The 16,352-nt window shown below is 30.1% G+C and overlaps 1 protein-coding gene across 1 annotated transcript in view; it reads left to right on the plus strand.

Moving 5' to 3' along the window:
- The window catches only part of LOC124365422, a 39,391-nt gene extending 23,670 nt beyond the window's left edge, over positions 1-15,721 (plus strand). The window contains exon 2 of the mRNA XM_046821403.1: positions 15,671-15,721. Within this exon, the coding sequence (XP_046677359.1) occupies positions 15,671-15,721 (51 nt within the window). The remainder of the gene's footprint in view (positions 1-15,670) is intronic.
- Positions 15,722-16,352: the final 631 nt, after the last annotated feature.

The raw sequence follows: 16,352 nt of genomic DNA on the forward strand, positions 1-16,352 counted from the left end.
CACAATAGTCAACTGAAATATTTATCTTCTTGAATCAAAACTATAAGATAAAGTTAGAATTAAAACGTAATGTATAAAAAACATAATTTTTGGTCACTTGAAAATTAAGTTAAGTATTTTATTTTTAAATAATTAAATTAAACTTAAAAATAATATTTCTTAAAATTATAATAACTGTTGTGGTACAACTTTGATGCTCCGACAGTATTGAAGTTATAAATTTAAAATTTAGAAAGATTTACTACATTTACATAAGGGAGATTTTTTTTAAATTTTGATTATTTCTGTAAAAAACTACAAACTAAATTCCGTAATGAAATTCGACATATTAAATCTATAAGAATACTTTAAATGTAACAAGGAAACTAAGTACAGCTCTACACCTCCAGCATTAGCTCTGCTGATTACTGCTGCTTATCAGTCAATGAGTTACATATGAACTAACATGAAATACATTCTTACTGCAAACTAAAGACTATTATTTGTCTCAATTTTATTCCCTAACATTCTCTAATCTAAAAAAAAAACATAATTTAGTGAAATCTTAAAAAATCCAAGTAATTATTACAAGTATCTATTCTAAAATGCCAAAAAAATACTAGAATTGTGTGATACTAGAACATTGTTTCCATGAACATGTAATATCCAATATTAAATCATTATTATTTTTACAATTTAATATTTTTTAAATAATCTAACGTCAAATTCATTAACATTAAATCACAAGCATCTTGCATGCAATGTTCACAGATTTCCCCATAACCATGTTATCTACCTATTGATAAGGCACAATAAAATAAACTCGACATTCCACTACTGTGCTGGACAATAAAATCAATATAATATTTGTATTTAATAAATATAAAATATTATTCTTAACATAATATACGATTGACACACATGTAGAGTATGTTTCACTATCTGGGCTATACCACGCAAACTCTTTTGAAACTCCACATCATCCATGAAAGTCTCAGTTATTTTAATTCTTATATTTTACAATAAAATAATTGAACAGAACCAGAAAATATTAAACTAAATAGAGAACTATAACGTATCTCATTAAAACTGAAATAGAATTTTGTCTTTCTTATTAGACAAAAACAATAATACCATGTCTTATTATGTCTACTACTATGTCTTATTGAGATAATACATATTTACTCGCATTAAAACAACATGAACAGATATTTACATGTAAATTACATTCAATAACTTTTTATATGAGGTAAACTTCGTTATCACTGGGCCATTTAGTAGAATATAAGTCATATTTTTTGCACTTTGGTAATATTAAATCTAAAGTTTGTCATAAAAAATATTCAACACATGTATAATCTAAATGTCAACAAGAACTGAAACATAATGTTTAATAATTGGTTTGTGAGAAACAATAATAAGCTTGGAATTTCCAGAACAAATCATCGCACCCAGTATAACAGTCTCTATAATACTTAGCAACCCTTTCACAACCCAACGGAGACAACAATAGCCATTGTGTGGGACAGTGGGCAGTGGTCTTGTCTTATCTGTGTTTATTATAAACGTGTATTGTGCCTAATGAATTACTGCTAATTCACTTGCTCTTTTGTTAATAAGTTTAATAAGTGTCAGGACCAGTGAGCACTACGGCTAGGCGAAATCTTATTTGGATCATTATATCATTTTTGTCTGTAAAATGACTCATGTCGTGTATTAAATTAGAATATAAAATACATATTTTCGTATAATTCAATAGATTTAAAGTAAATCAATATTGTACTTTTACTAAAACACAATAGCCGCTTATGGCTAGTAACAGGTTTCTTGTTGTGGCATGCAGTCTAAAGTCTATAATTCTTATTGATATCCTATGGACAAACAGGCACACAGGTAATCGCCGAGAAAAGGGATATTTACACATCCCGACAGACAAAAGGTGAATTGTGGCTCATATACTGATAGGCTTCAATGACGCACAGCCAAATCCTATAGATTGGCATGCACCATCACAGAATAAGATGTTGTCTATTTATGCATGACGCTTCATGCTGCATTTAAAGTCTATAGGTAGATTTTTGGCACGACATAAATAAATTAAAAATTTAAATCACAACAAGTAAAAATTTTAAACTTGTTTAATAAGGTATATTTTCATATTACAATATTTAATTTTCGTGTTTTAATGTTGAATAAATTTCGCAAAATATTTACAATCTTTTTTATACTCAATGTAACTTTGCAAGTTTCGTTATTACTTACGCATTGTAAACTTCATTTAAACCCCAACAGCTGTATACACATTACGTCATAGACGTTTTGATTCATTATATATTTTTCCATGTGATGAATGATATCAAAGTCCCATAGTAGGCTGCTCAATAAAGATATACATAATTTTATATGTTAATATTAAAGTAAAAATTACAAAATAATTACGAATCATAGCAGAGTATCGAAGGACCCCACATAACGTATAACGAAAATATTTCCAAATATTCATCAAAGTAACATTATAACACGCTTTATACTGTCACATGATTATGTGCCAAATAGTTGTAATCTGAAAAGTTTTTAAATTAATTTCCCCAGCGTACTTTCTATTTGCAATCATGAATATTCACAAGATAAATGTAAAAGTGTTTATCTTTAATTTTTACCCCAAAAACTATAAATCTTTCCGAGGATCAAGAGCAATCTATACACGAAATTTCAAGTCTCTATGAGTCATGAGTGTTCTTTGATTGTTTCTACCATGGACGAACAGACAGAGATATAACGACATGAGTTTAAGAATAACTTTACAACTCCTTAATCATTTTACTTATAAATTCAAACTTTTAATTAACGTTTCTTAGATGAGAATGAAAATATTAAACTACTTTACAAGACAACTTTTATGAGCAAATATGTCACCATATATTCAGAAATGCTAAAAACCATTGGAAACATATCACTATGCGTGGGTAGTAAAACTCAGTATATAAAGTATCACTTATATAAAAGAATCTAGCTATGGCGAAAACTAATTCCTGAAACTCTCACTTTATATTATGTACTCCATTTTTCTTACTTGGTATTAAATATAATGTATAAAAATTTCTGAATTAAGGGTCATTCTTAATTTTCAATGAACGTTGTAATATAAATCAGTTAAGAAACTAATAAACAGCAATTTAATTTTGTTCTAGACATACAATTAAATTGCTTTACAATTAAAAAACGAAAGAGATTACGTTCAAATAACATATTATTTTATGTAGTCTTTATAAACACGTACTTAAGGAAGTTATAAAATATTTAAGTATAAGGGTAATTTTATGAATTTAAATGAAAATATAAAGACTTAGACTTTAAATATAAAGGTATAAGAAATTTAAGTTACTTTTGATTCCGTTACCATACTATTTACAAAATAATATACTCGTTATAGTATGTGATCGTAGAAACTTCAAGCTTAAAATCGATAAATTAGGGGCAAAGATAATGATGATTGTGATTGGTGTTTGGAGTGGTCTTGTCGGTTACAAGTACTGTACGCGGTTCCCGATTCGTTGTAAATGTACAATGGCAATCGCTTGAAGTGAGCACAGCCAATATATTCCAATCATCATACTCATCTAGTAATTACAACTGGCAGTCAATTATAGACAGGACTACAAAATTCTCTTACGGATTACAGAGAGACTTATATAATTAATATTTTAGATGATGTTTCATTTATATAAATGCAATATTAAGTGCTATTATGGCGCATAACCTTTAAAAGAACTTGTATGAGCATTAACAGGATGTTTACAAGTCTATAACTCAGTGATATCTCAAGAATGAGTTAGGAGCTAAAACATTATTTTACTTAGGTATATATGTTGCTGCTACTATGTGGGCTGGTAAAACCATTCTTCTGCCCGTGTGTCTATATGATATGTATGTCTTTTTCTGGTTATTAAAAAAGCAACAGTACATACCCCTCAATAATATTTGTGTGATTTTTATTATAACCAGTAATTAAATCATTTGTAAATTTGTCTAATTAAGCAGTACAGGGTTTGATTATCATAATGTTAGAAACACTAAAAATATTTGTTCTGGATGTCTGGGATTAAATAGTTTTCTATCTGATTATCTCTGTGCCATCTATCTATCGAGAATGACATGCGCTATGTACTTGAAATTTGCATGCAATTTCAGCTAGTCCTGTTTTTCGCCACGTGGTCTGGCGTATACTATCACGACTTAAAAGGTTGATTTATACTAAACTAATGGCTCTACGACTATTGCTTAATACATATTAACATATTGAGTATTGAAACATACTACCCTACTTAACCAAGATATTTAAAATGAAACAAACATTGTAAACAGTTTATATCATAAATTTGAATTACTCCAAATTGAAAATATTAAAAACGTTAGCCTGAAAGGGAATATTATAAACGTAATGGAATTGTGTTGTCTCCTTGAAATGAAATGCCTCGCAGGAAGTTCTATTGAACTTCAATCAAAGAAAGTACTTTTTTCTTAGCGGACTGTCAGAAATTTGAAGAAACAAACACTCTTGAATTTTAAACAGCGCCAAGGCTTTTAATCTTGATAAGAAAATACAATCCATTGATTCTCTTTAACCGGTGGAACTGAGTTGCGCTTTCCCTCTTGCTCTTAGTAATTTATTGGTTATACGTAAATGACTCTGCAGTTGAAGAAGCATAGATTTCGGTATATTATGTGTCGATAAAAACTGATACTTTTAATCAAAAGTTATTCAGATATGGAAATTTAATTTTTTTTTAAATAATGTTATTATATGTAGTGAAAGTAAAGACATGGACTTTGGAAATTTGACTTTGAAATTAATTATGGAGGTATTCAGGCCTCTGTTTAGCCATCTTTTATTAAGTCAAATAATAAAAAAAACTAGCACACTACCTAAACTATTTTGTAACACAATACATAATTTTACAGCACCCTGCTTAAAGAAATTTAAAGATCAAACTAACATACTCGTAGCAGTTATATAATTTTACTGAGATGTATGTTTCAATTAATTACTGGGTTCATTCAAATTTATGTAAAAGTTTATATATTCTCTTTGACTTCCGTCGAACTACGGAAGTAATGGAGGAAAAGACAAACTTAAAACAACAATCTAATTTTAACTAATGCAACGTACTATTTTCACACACTACGTGTGTTAGAGGAAACTTAAGTAAAAATAAGCTTATTATTAGATAGAGTTATGAAAGAAAACTTATTTAAAGTACGATAGGAAAGTTGTACACTCCTGTTAATATTTTAAGTAAATATCACAGCCATATCGGCATCACTCAGAATTTTCGTAAAAAAGAATGAGGGCAGTAGTTCGGAAAAATTGAAAAAAATAAGCCACATTTACCATACCCTTTCCTATAATTAATGTAATGCAGAAAATTCAGAATATGGGTACAGAAACCTATTTAATGTGTCAGGGTTTCCTAATGGTGAAACAGGATCTGTGGCATAAAGTGCATTTTATATTGTAGGCCGACAAAGTTAAAAGACATATGACGTAAATGCTGTTGTGTGAAGTTTTATGTTTTCAGTCTCATTAAATTATAGGCTTGTGCAGTGTGCTTTGTTTACTATCTAGTAAGAAGAAGGGTTATTGTGCTAAAAATGTTTCTTCATAAATTTTATTACATAAATTATTTAGAAGTAATACAGCACCGGTGCCGATAATATTAATGAGAGGATAATTTTGTGTCTGAAAATGTTATTGGAGACCATGCAAGAACATTCAGCATTGTGGTATATCTTAAATAATAGCTGTAATACTACCATTCGAAAACCAATCTGTGTATAAATTAAAATAAATTATTTAGGGGTTTAGTGGAATTTACATTTATCGACGATTGTATTTGAATTTGTAATATTTTTAGTTTTCAAATATTATTCTACATACATATTTTCTCAGCTGAACGCTGTTTCAAACTATCTTTATATTATATGCCAGAATTTATTTATATAATATGACTATATTATTCTGTATGCGTATATAAATCATTCTAAATTTGTTCTAGATCATTTTACTTACTTTTACTCTTACTATTAAGTCATTGTCACTATGAGGCTTGACCACTAAACCATTATTACATCAACCTTTATTACAATTGGATAGCAACACTTTTAATGGATTGCTTTAAATGAATGACTGGATGACTTTAGTATATAACTTGAATGCTCTTCATAGTATGCAGTGTATGACTATCTTACTTTCTTAGGTGACAGTATTTCATTATCGTACAACCAAATCACCGTTGAAGGAAACTCGAGGCACAAAAAAAAGTGGTGAACCAGATCACCCAATTATTATCATATCACTTACTGTAGTACTATTGGATCACGTTTCAATCTATTACTGTATTATTATGAACAGTAAGACTGAATCAGTCTTTATTATATAACTGGATTGCTCTTCATTGCATGCAATGTATGACCACATTACTCTCTTTTAGATGACCGTATTGCTGTAGTGTACATGTAGATCACTGCAGAAGGCGACCTGAGGTACAATACAGGGTTGAATCAGATCACTTAAGTATTACTGCACTACTTTTTACAGTACGATTGGATCACGTTTCATGCTATTACTCTATTACTATGTACATTAAGGCTGAATAAATCTTTATTGTATACTTGCATTTTTTTCATTGCGTGACTAAATTACTCTTTACTACATGACTGGATTACTTCATTTTATAACTAAATATGCTGTATGGTATCTAAATTATATATATATATATATATATATATAATATATATATATATATATATAATATATAATGGTAAACATATGGTTTAATTTTATAAATTCACTTTGTTGACTAAGTCACCTCAAATTTAATCCACTTGGAAAGTTTGATTTAGTGACGAGTTGATGGGCTTGTTCCATGGTTCTTAGACTGTTTGTACTTATATTTTCTGATATTTTTCTAATTAGTTTCACTGAATATATTTCGTCAAAATTTAAATTATGTATTAAACCATGTGCCACTAGAGGTTGCTCTGTCTTCTTATGTTTATATGCATACCTGTGCTCTCTCATCCTTGTTCTAAGAGAACTTATCGTTGAGCCAATATAGTCTTTAGGGCATAACTTGCACTGAATTTGGTAAACAATATTTTTTGATTCGCATGTTCAGTCTCCAAATATACTGTATGATTTTTATGTAGAACCACTTGTACCTGTATATGTTTTTGAAGTAGAGCACATGTTGCAAGCTAAACACCTGGGTTTATTGCAAGGATGTGACCCCAACTGCCATGGTTTCTTGGTCTTTGTGCTTAGGTAATTTTTGATGGACTAAATTATCTTTCAAAACTGGTGGTTTTCTTAATCTTATTTTTGGAATGTATTTGAAAATGTTTTTAGTTGAAGCAGAGCTGTCCAATAAACTGTATGCTACTAAGTATATTGTGGTAAGTATATTGTTAATTTTATAAAGTCCAGGATGGTATTTTGTTAAAAACTTTGGATCATTATTGTCAAATTTAGATTTATTTGTTCCAATTGATAGTGATTTAGTGTTCAGTTTGTTGTTTAAAAGTTTGCGTGGATAAGCCCTTTTGGAAAATGCTGATAATAAAGTATCAATATATTGTCCTAAGTGATATTTGTCACTGCATAAAATTTGGCCTCTTTTAGCTAAACTCTTTGGAATGGCTTTTTTGACATGGGACGGATGACAACTGTCATAATGTAGTTATTGAAATGTGTTGGTGTTTTTTATACTGATCTTAGTTTTCAACTTGTGATTTTCAATAAAAATATCAATATCCTGGAAACTCACAATTGAATCAGATATCTCCCACATAAATTTTAAGTTGCAGAACGTGTTCAGTAATTGTAAAAAATGTTGTAATTGTTCGTGACTATATGTTCATATCATGAAGATATCGTCAATGTAACGTTTCCAAAATATGGGTTTGTATGTTTGTGTTTCTAGAAAATCATGTTCAAGCTTGCCCATCACAATATTAGCATAAGAAGGAGCCATTCTTGTTCCCATGGCTGTCCCTTTTTGCTGTAGATAAAAGATATTTTGAAACCTAAAGTAATTCATAGTTAGAATGAAATTTATTAATGTTAAAAGAAAATCTGACGAAGGAAGTGTATTATTGGGACGTTTGTTTAAGTAGAATCTAACAGAATCAATTCCTTGTTGGTGTTCAATATTTATGTACAATGATTGGATATCGATTGTTACTAATTTAGTATTTTCAGGAAGAGCTACATTTTTCACAAGGTACAAAAAAATCATTACTATTTTTCACGAAAGAAGGAAGATTAGTCATAAATTCTTTTAAATGGTCATCAACAATAGAAAAAATTCTCTCAGTTGGAGAAGATATTGAAGCTACAATTGGTCTTCCTGGTGAATTAGAAATATTCTTGTGGATTTTGGGCAATATGTAGAATGTTGGTGTTTTCGGAGATTTATTTATTAGTAAATTGATGGAATGATCACTTAAGTTTTCTTGTAAGGCATTTTTCTTTCTGTAATTACATATTTTTGAACAAAATTCTTCATTAAGATCTCTATTTAAAATTTTATAAGTGGTTGTGTCACTCAGTTGTCTTTCTGCTTCACAAAACTAAAATATATAATATACATTATGTATTATCGTGGGTAATATAATAATATGTTTAAAGTCTGACATACGTTTTAAAAAGTACAAATAATTTATTTTTATAGTACCAAATTTTTCTTATCAAGAACTTTAAAATAAAATGTAGTTTTTGTTACGTATGCTTAAAAATTCGTTTGTATTCTGTACGGTACTCGATAGAGTCCAAGTGCATTGCAGTTCAACTATTTAACATTCTTAGTCTTTAATACGTGCATATACGTGAAGACAACATTCTTTACTTCAGGCAAGAATATAAAATACCTATTTAAAATACCAGGCAACGTATTGAAAGAGAATAAATTACAACGCACTATTGACTCGATTGATTGTGAAGGACGTATGCGCTGACGCTTGTTGATTATGGCGAGGACTATTCATTCCATGGTTGATCAGTCCGCGGCTATCGAGGCGAGTGGTGCTTGGAAACTGTAATAGAAGTACCTCGTATTATTCATACAACCATATACTGGTTCAGCTCGTTTCAATTTGAAAGGAAAAGTAGTGTTGCTTGTTGAGATTTTGTTAATTACTAAATCATGCAAGAATCCAATTTCGAATTAATTATTTTTTTTAAATAAAATATTCTGAAAGCCTACCAAACATTTAATTTAGAATCAAAAGGAAAAAAATTCAAATACATATATTTAAAAATTGATCTCGATATATATCCATAGTAATCTTCATAAATAAAAACTTACTAATTAATTACCGGAAAAAATAAGTTTTACTACAAATATTTAATTTTACTTTTAATATGTGAGCAACAAACTGTATCTGAGCAACAAATTCGGCTTTGCAGCTCAGCCCTTAGCAATTAGATCGTAAGCACTTACTCAGTCCTGACCCACTGACATAGAAATTTCTGGGTCGGTGAACTACTGATGGATACATGGGTCAGTGCTTATATTCATTTTAACAGCTAACTGCGTCTTATAACATTTGGAATAAATAGCATTTTTCTTTCTTCAAATTATAATACACACTGATAATAATGGTAATAAGAGATTAAAATACATTAGAAACTCACGAGTCATGAATAATGCCATAATAATTAGGTTTATAAGTTACACATAGGATGGTTAAAACATAGATTAAGACGACATAAAATAGAAGCTAAATAACAAGTTTTTTCAACGTTGTTTTCTGACGCCAAAATTGGTTTCGCTATGTAGTTGTAAACACATTCTTACTTCTCAAGTAAAAAAAAAACAAGCATGTTAATTATTTCATTGGTGAAATAGGATAGATATAACTGTAAAATATAAGGATTATACTTTAAACGACAAACATTGTTTAACTAATATTCTATTATTGAGTGGTAACAGAAAAAACTACTTTCCCTCATGGATCATTATTGTGTATCCCTCAAGAGATTTTAACAAACTTGTGTGGTGTTGTGTTTTTTAGTAACTTATTTTATACATGCTTAAAATAATTTAAGCATGAAAGTGGCCAAAGTTTGTTTTTATGTCATGATAAATAAAAGATTCTTATACATTAAATACTAATTTTGTATTAGAGCACATGTATTCTATTAAAAAAACTAACTTGTGGATGTATATGTCAAGATAGTCTAAACCGTTATTTAAAACAATGCGTACATATACTAATTTGTTATAAAATACTTAAAATGAGAGTGTGCGTCGCAATGTTTATTAGTAAAATTTTACTAGAGATCTTAAAACATTTGGATTGAAGTTCTGTCCCCTTGTATTTCACAGAAAGGTAAGCCTCAATCCCTTAGCCTCCAGGGTTTCTTGTCTTGAAGAGGTCATCAGAAGCCATGTTTCACTATGTATCTGTCTTAGCTAATTTGTTAGAGTAGACAAGCTAGACTGTTAAATAAAATTATCGACCAAATTCATAAACTGCGTGAGGCCAATCAAGATAGTACACATATATGCGTTTCACAAATTCCCCTTGCATTTTTTTTATTAGCTTAACTGCGCTTAAATATCCAGTATTAAAATGTAATTAATTCATTTCTTAGGGTAGATAGACAAGATCATACTTTCTGAAATCACTTTAAAATTGCTTATCAATTAGCAGCTCCATAATTTTAAATTAAAGTTAATTTAAAAAAAATCCTTGTATTTTTAGATATTTATATTTCAGTCACAAATACTAATTGCACTAAAGCACATGTATACAATTCAAACTACTGATATATGATTATAATATATGTCAAAATAGTCTAAACCGTTATTTAAAATAAATAAAAGTTGTACAATTTTTCTCAAGTAAATATTTTCATTCCTTAAATAAAATGAATTAAATTAAAGTAACTTCTTCTTTCAAAAATAAATGGAAGTAAAAGATTAAGTTTCTTATAAATCTCAACTATAATGAAACTTATAATTTAATTCAAAATAAAATGTACTTTTCTTTATTAAATATGATATAAACTAGGTTTACTAAAACTGAACACAAAAACATTTTCTGAAATATTCCTCGTACCAATAGAGTCACATACTGTTATAGTAGGTATAGACTCAAAGTTAAAACTGTAGTTTAACTATTTTTCACTCAAAAATATTTTTCTAATAATTTTATATCTTGAGACATAACAATTATTCTAACTGTTGTATTTCCACATGGCTATTACAAGTAACTTTAAAATTAAATTCAAATTTAAGACTTTTAAGATGACCAGTGAAGATTTTTAACAATATTTGCAACGACATTTATTCTCTAGAAGACTTTGATACTTCTTATTTCCCTTTTGAATCAATATAATACAATAATACCTGTAAAATAAAGCTAACATTAGTTCACAATAAATTTACCATATGAAAAATTATAATATAAAAGAGAAACACGCAAAATCCCGCGTAGACTTCTAGAGTAAGAAGTATATCTTAAACCACCGAAAATCAAGCCACTAAAGCCACAAAAAGAAACTCAAAAACGCCGAGATGAGCGTTCGGAGGTTTTTATAGCGACCTCTTCTTCTTTCTAACCAGGTAACTAACACTGAGCCACTGATTGGCCTCCGACTATCCAATCACAAGGTCAGAGAAACTCGTTTTCAGTCCAAACCTACCCCTATTGAAATTCCAATAACAAAGTAGACTACCAGAAAACCCTGCTGTCTTACTATACCATTCCTACATCGGCGGACCCTTTCGTGAGAAATTACATTAATTATATTACCTTTATTTTGACATCACTATATGAATTCTAAAATATTTTTTGGATATATCTAGTAAATACATTTTCAATTGTCTATGTAGCAAATTCTACATACATTATTATTGTCATGTGTGGATTTATGACAGCTCAACTATAGTTCTTGTTGTAACAATTTACATATTGCAACACAATTAGTGTGGTTTTTTTGAACAACCAAATAATTTATCTTTATTAAATCATCAATATTTGTTTACCTATGTTGATAAGTGTGAAATTGGCTTTAGAGCAAACTATTTGTAATAAATAAAGTTACTTTTTTCGGTTTTAACTATATGATAATCTCTCCAATGAAGTTTATAATACAAGCTAATACAATGTGTTCATTAAATTGTGTGCATATGAGTCAGTAACCAAGTAAATTTCTGTAAATTTTAGTGAAACAGCATTTAAGGTGCTGATTTTTTGCTGATTTTGTTTAGGCATGCAGTTGTGTACCCTGTCGACAACTAAAGCTGTGTAAATTTACATAAGATACAACAGATGGTTCAATCTTTCGAAAATAAAAGAAACTGTACAACGCATTGTAACATGAACCCAGTTTACTTATATTTAATGAGTAACATATAATTCCTTATTATAGTATTTCTATTCTATTCGGTTTAATGTATTTTTGTACCATATTAGGTTTTGGATAGATGCCTCAAGAAAATACATACATACACAAGTATGAGAAGTTTGCTTTTATATCAGAAACCTCTTTTCGCACTTTCTTTTGGTATTTTCGTTCCAAGTAAATATATTCATTCGATGGTCTAGGTCTTGGTCCAAAAGTACCTACCAACATTCATAATATTACACTTCTTCTCTAAGGTATTTGAGGTGTAATATTGAAGTTGGCATCGTTTACTAAACAAGAATATATAAACATATATTGTTTTATTAGTTGAGATAGTTATGCTTCATGTGATTCAACCTCAAACTTTAAAATTCCATAGGATTTTACTCATTTTGTTCAAACAATTATACAATATGAACTTATCTGTTCATTTTTTACAAGTAAGGTGTTCTCATTGCCATTATGTCTTTCCATAAGATCATTATAACAATGATATATAACTATCAGATAAATCATATATAGGAGCATGCACCATCATTGATCTTGATGTTGCCTGTATAGCAATGAAGTTTGATTCAAAAGTGCATATCAATCGGTAAGATTTTACTAATCAAACAAATATACACATACGTTTTACTTAGAAATATTTTGTGAAAAATGATACACTTCATTCTATTGCCGTTTGATTCCGGTAAAAGATAAGATTTCAAATAAAAATCTCTAGTATAATTATTAACCTAGCACTCTATGAAAAAGAGTATTACTATGGAAATATAAATACTGTAGTAACAGAAACAATAGAGCATTCAAACCTGCAGTAAAACACCTTTTTGACCATTGTATATATAGACATAACAGGACTAATGTTAACTTAATAATTTAGTATTGAAGTCGTATATTCAGATTTATACTGATATAAAGGAAATTTTTAGGACCAAGTACTAAGTTTTGTTTATAGAGCTTGTTTAGCTATTAAGTCAGACAGCGATTAGTCAGTTTACAATCCAATTTGATTTATACTATGAATAATTGTCAGCTTTGAAGGCTAGCGTTTATTTACAGGTGTACACCCCCCTCAACTTTAGTATAAGTTAATATACATTTTAATCAGTCCTTTCTACAGGATATTGCTTGTGTAATAACTCGTATATAGCATGGCCTCGGGGGACTGTTGGGACGTGTAATACATGAGGGGAGATTGTTTACATTATACGCTACTTTGTGTTTTACTGGCTGTGACAGTGACACTGTACATCTGCCATACACTGATAGTTTAGCGTATAAAAAGCTTATCAGGGGTTGCTAGGAATATATTTCAAGTATTTTACTGTTCCAAATTATTTAAATATGTAATTTAAAATAATTCTACAGGTACTCAAGAAGCTTATTCAGTGAAGTGGTGGAGTAAGAACATTATGAAACATCGTTACAATTCATTTTCATTCAATAATTGACTTGTTAGTAACAGTTATAAAATACTATGAGCTAAAGCGATGAATATGATACAGAACTGTGTTCACTTAAATTTATTAGGAGTGGAAAAGGAAACATTACATTAAAAGTAGCTGTATATTTTATCATGTCAGCATAAAAATGACACTATATATATTGGGTTCTTACTTTGTTGCTATGGGAGAATTATGTTACCTTTTGTTTGGGTCAATCTTTTACCTTTTATTGGGGATGATTTTCTGAATATTCTCGTACGATGTAGCTTTCGTTACGTAACTGTATTGCTAATGGAGAAGCCAACACAGCTACATACACACAGAATACAAAATAATAACTTGTTTTTGTGCATTTTATACCTTTTGAATAGTTGCACATCACTTAGCAAGTTATTTGCTCACAATTAGGCCTATGCTGTCTATATGGAATACAAATATTAAATTTACTGTAACGCCCTGTTAGGGTTGGAGATTTAGACAGTTAAAATATGACAGGCTCGTTTTAAGTGTACAATTATTTGCTGTATGGTGTTAGAAACACTTGGACTAGAGATGGCAGAGTGTTGTGGGTCGACGGAACTGGGGGGAGGGGTTCGGCGACTCGGCTGTCGGATCTACCGGCAACAAATCTGCGCACCTCCAATAGCTAATAAGTTTTAACATATACAGTACATAATGTAGTCTGTATGTGTATATGTATGTTGTATGTATGTGTGTATATATGTATATATATATATATATATATATATATATATATATATATATATATATATATATGTATATGTATATGTATGTGTATGTATGTATATATGTATACATCGATATGTTTAGTTTATTTATTGCATGCATATATATATATATATTTATTTATTTATTTTTTCATTTAATAATTAAGGGTATTATTAATTTATATAATAAAGTATTAACTCCTTATTTAATCAGTTCTTTTGTTTTATATTAATTGCATGTATATATTTTTTTTATTGTTAAGGGTATTATTAATTTATATAATAAAGTATTTACTCCTTATTTAATCAGTTTATTTTGTTTTATATTAAATATTGTTTATTTTGTTGTTTCTGGTTATATGTTGTAAAACTGAATATCTCATCGAATCTTATTTTTTATTTAATACTATTATAGTTCATATTGGCTATTTATTTCCTTCTCAGAACATTTGCTTTTAATTTTATCATTGAAAGACATCTTAAATTTATACTATTAACATTGTATTCATTAACTTTAAGGAGCCGAAATTGTCATGGCATGTGTTTGGTTAATGTATTAGGCCTATTGCGTAGAATTAGAGTATTGTATGTGTGTGTGCGTGTGTGTGAGTCAGTCAGTGTCGCGGGCGCGGTCCGGAGCGGGCATGTCGCGGCGCCGTTGATTGTGGACCCGGGATAGTGGGTCCACACAGTCCTCGCCACACCGGTCGCCTCCCCGCCTTCACCAACTCCTCCTCGCCACCATCCACAGCTGATGTCCTCTCTCTTTCCTTATCTCCCTATCCTAGACATTTGAAAGCCGCTCATATCAATGCGCAATCGCTGAGGGGGCATGTTTATGAGCTTAGAGAAATTTTTGGCCTTCAACAGTTTGATTTAATTGGAATTTCGGAATCCTGGCTTAAGCCGAGTATTAAGTCAAGCGAAGTTTTCCTTCCTGGTTATGTTTTGCAACGGAATGATAGAACAGGAAAAAATGGCGGAGGTGTTGCAGTATATATTAGGGAGGGCTTAAATTTTTAAACCGCTTCTTTTTTCGCCTTCTGAGTACTCGGCTGGGCCAGAATTTATGTTTATTGAAATTGGTTTGTCTGGTTCAGATGTACTACTACTGGGAGTGTGTTATCGCCCACCCAGAGTTGGACATATGACAGATTTTGAAAATGATCTCTTGCACCACATGCACAGATATAGTCGAATATTGATCATGGGCGATTTCAACACTGATTTGATGAAAAATAATCAACACTATAACTACAGACAGCTGACTTCCATGTTTTGACTCGTGTAATCTTACAATACTGCCACTGGAGCCAACTCATCACACTGCCGAGTCTGACACACTTCTTGACCTCATGGTGGTTTCGGAACCACAAGATATCGTCCTTCATGCGCAGCTTCCAGTCCCTGCCATATCAAAACATGACCTAATCTATTGCGTTTATTCAGTAAATATACCTAAGATTAAAACTAGGTTTATCAAGTATAGAGACTTTAAAAACATGAATGAGGCTAAATTTATGTCCGATATTTTATTGCTCCCATGGCATAACCTAGAGAATCTTGACTCTGTTGATGACATGGTGGATGGTTTTAATAAACAAATTTTATCTGTTTATGATAAACATGCTCCTTATGTGACAAAACGAATAAATAAGAGGCACCCAGTGCCATGGATGAGAAAGGATATTCTTAGCCTGATGGCCCATCGCGATAGCTTATATCGAAGAGCGAGGCGCTCTAATGACCAGATACTTATGGATCAGTACCGTTTAATTCGAA

This window comes from Homalodisca vitripennis, chromosome 6 (genome assembly GCF_021130785.1).
Source record: "Homalodisca vitripennis isolate AUS2020 chromosome 6, UT_GWSS_2.1, whole genome shotgun sequence".
Classification (NCBI taxonomy): Eukaryota; Metazoa; Arthropoda; class Insecta; order Hemiptera; family Cicadellidae; genus Homalodisca; species Homalodisca vitripennis.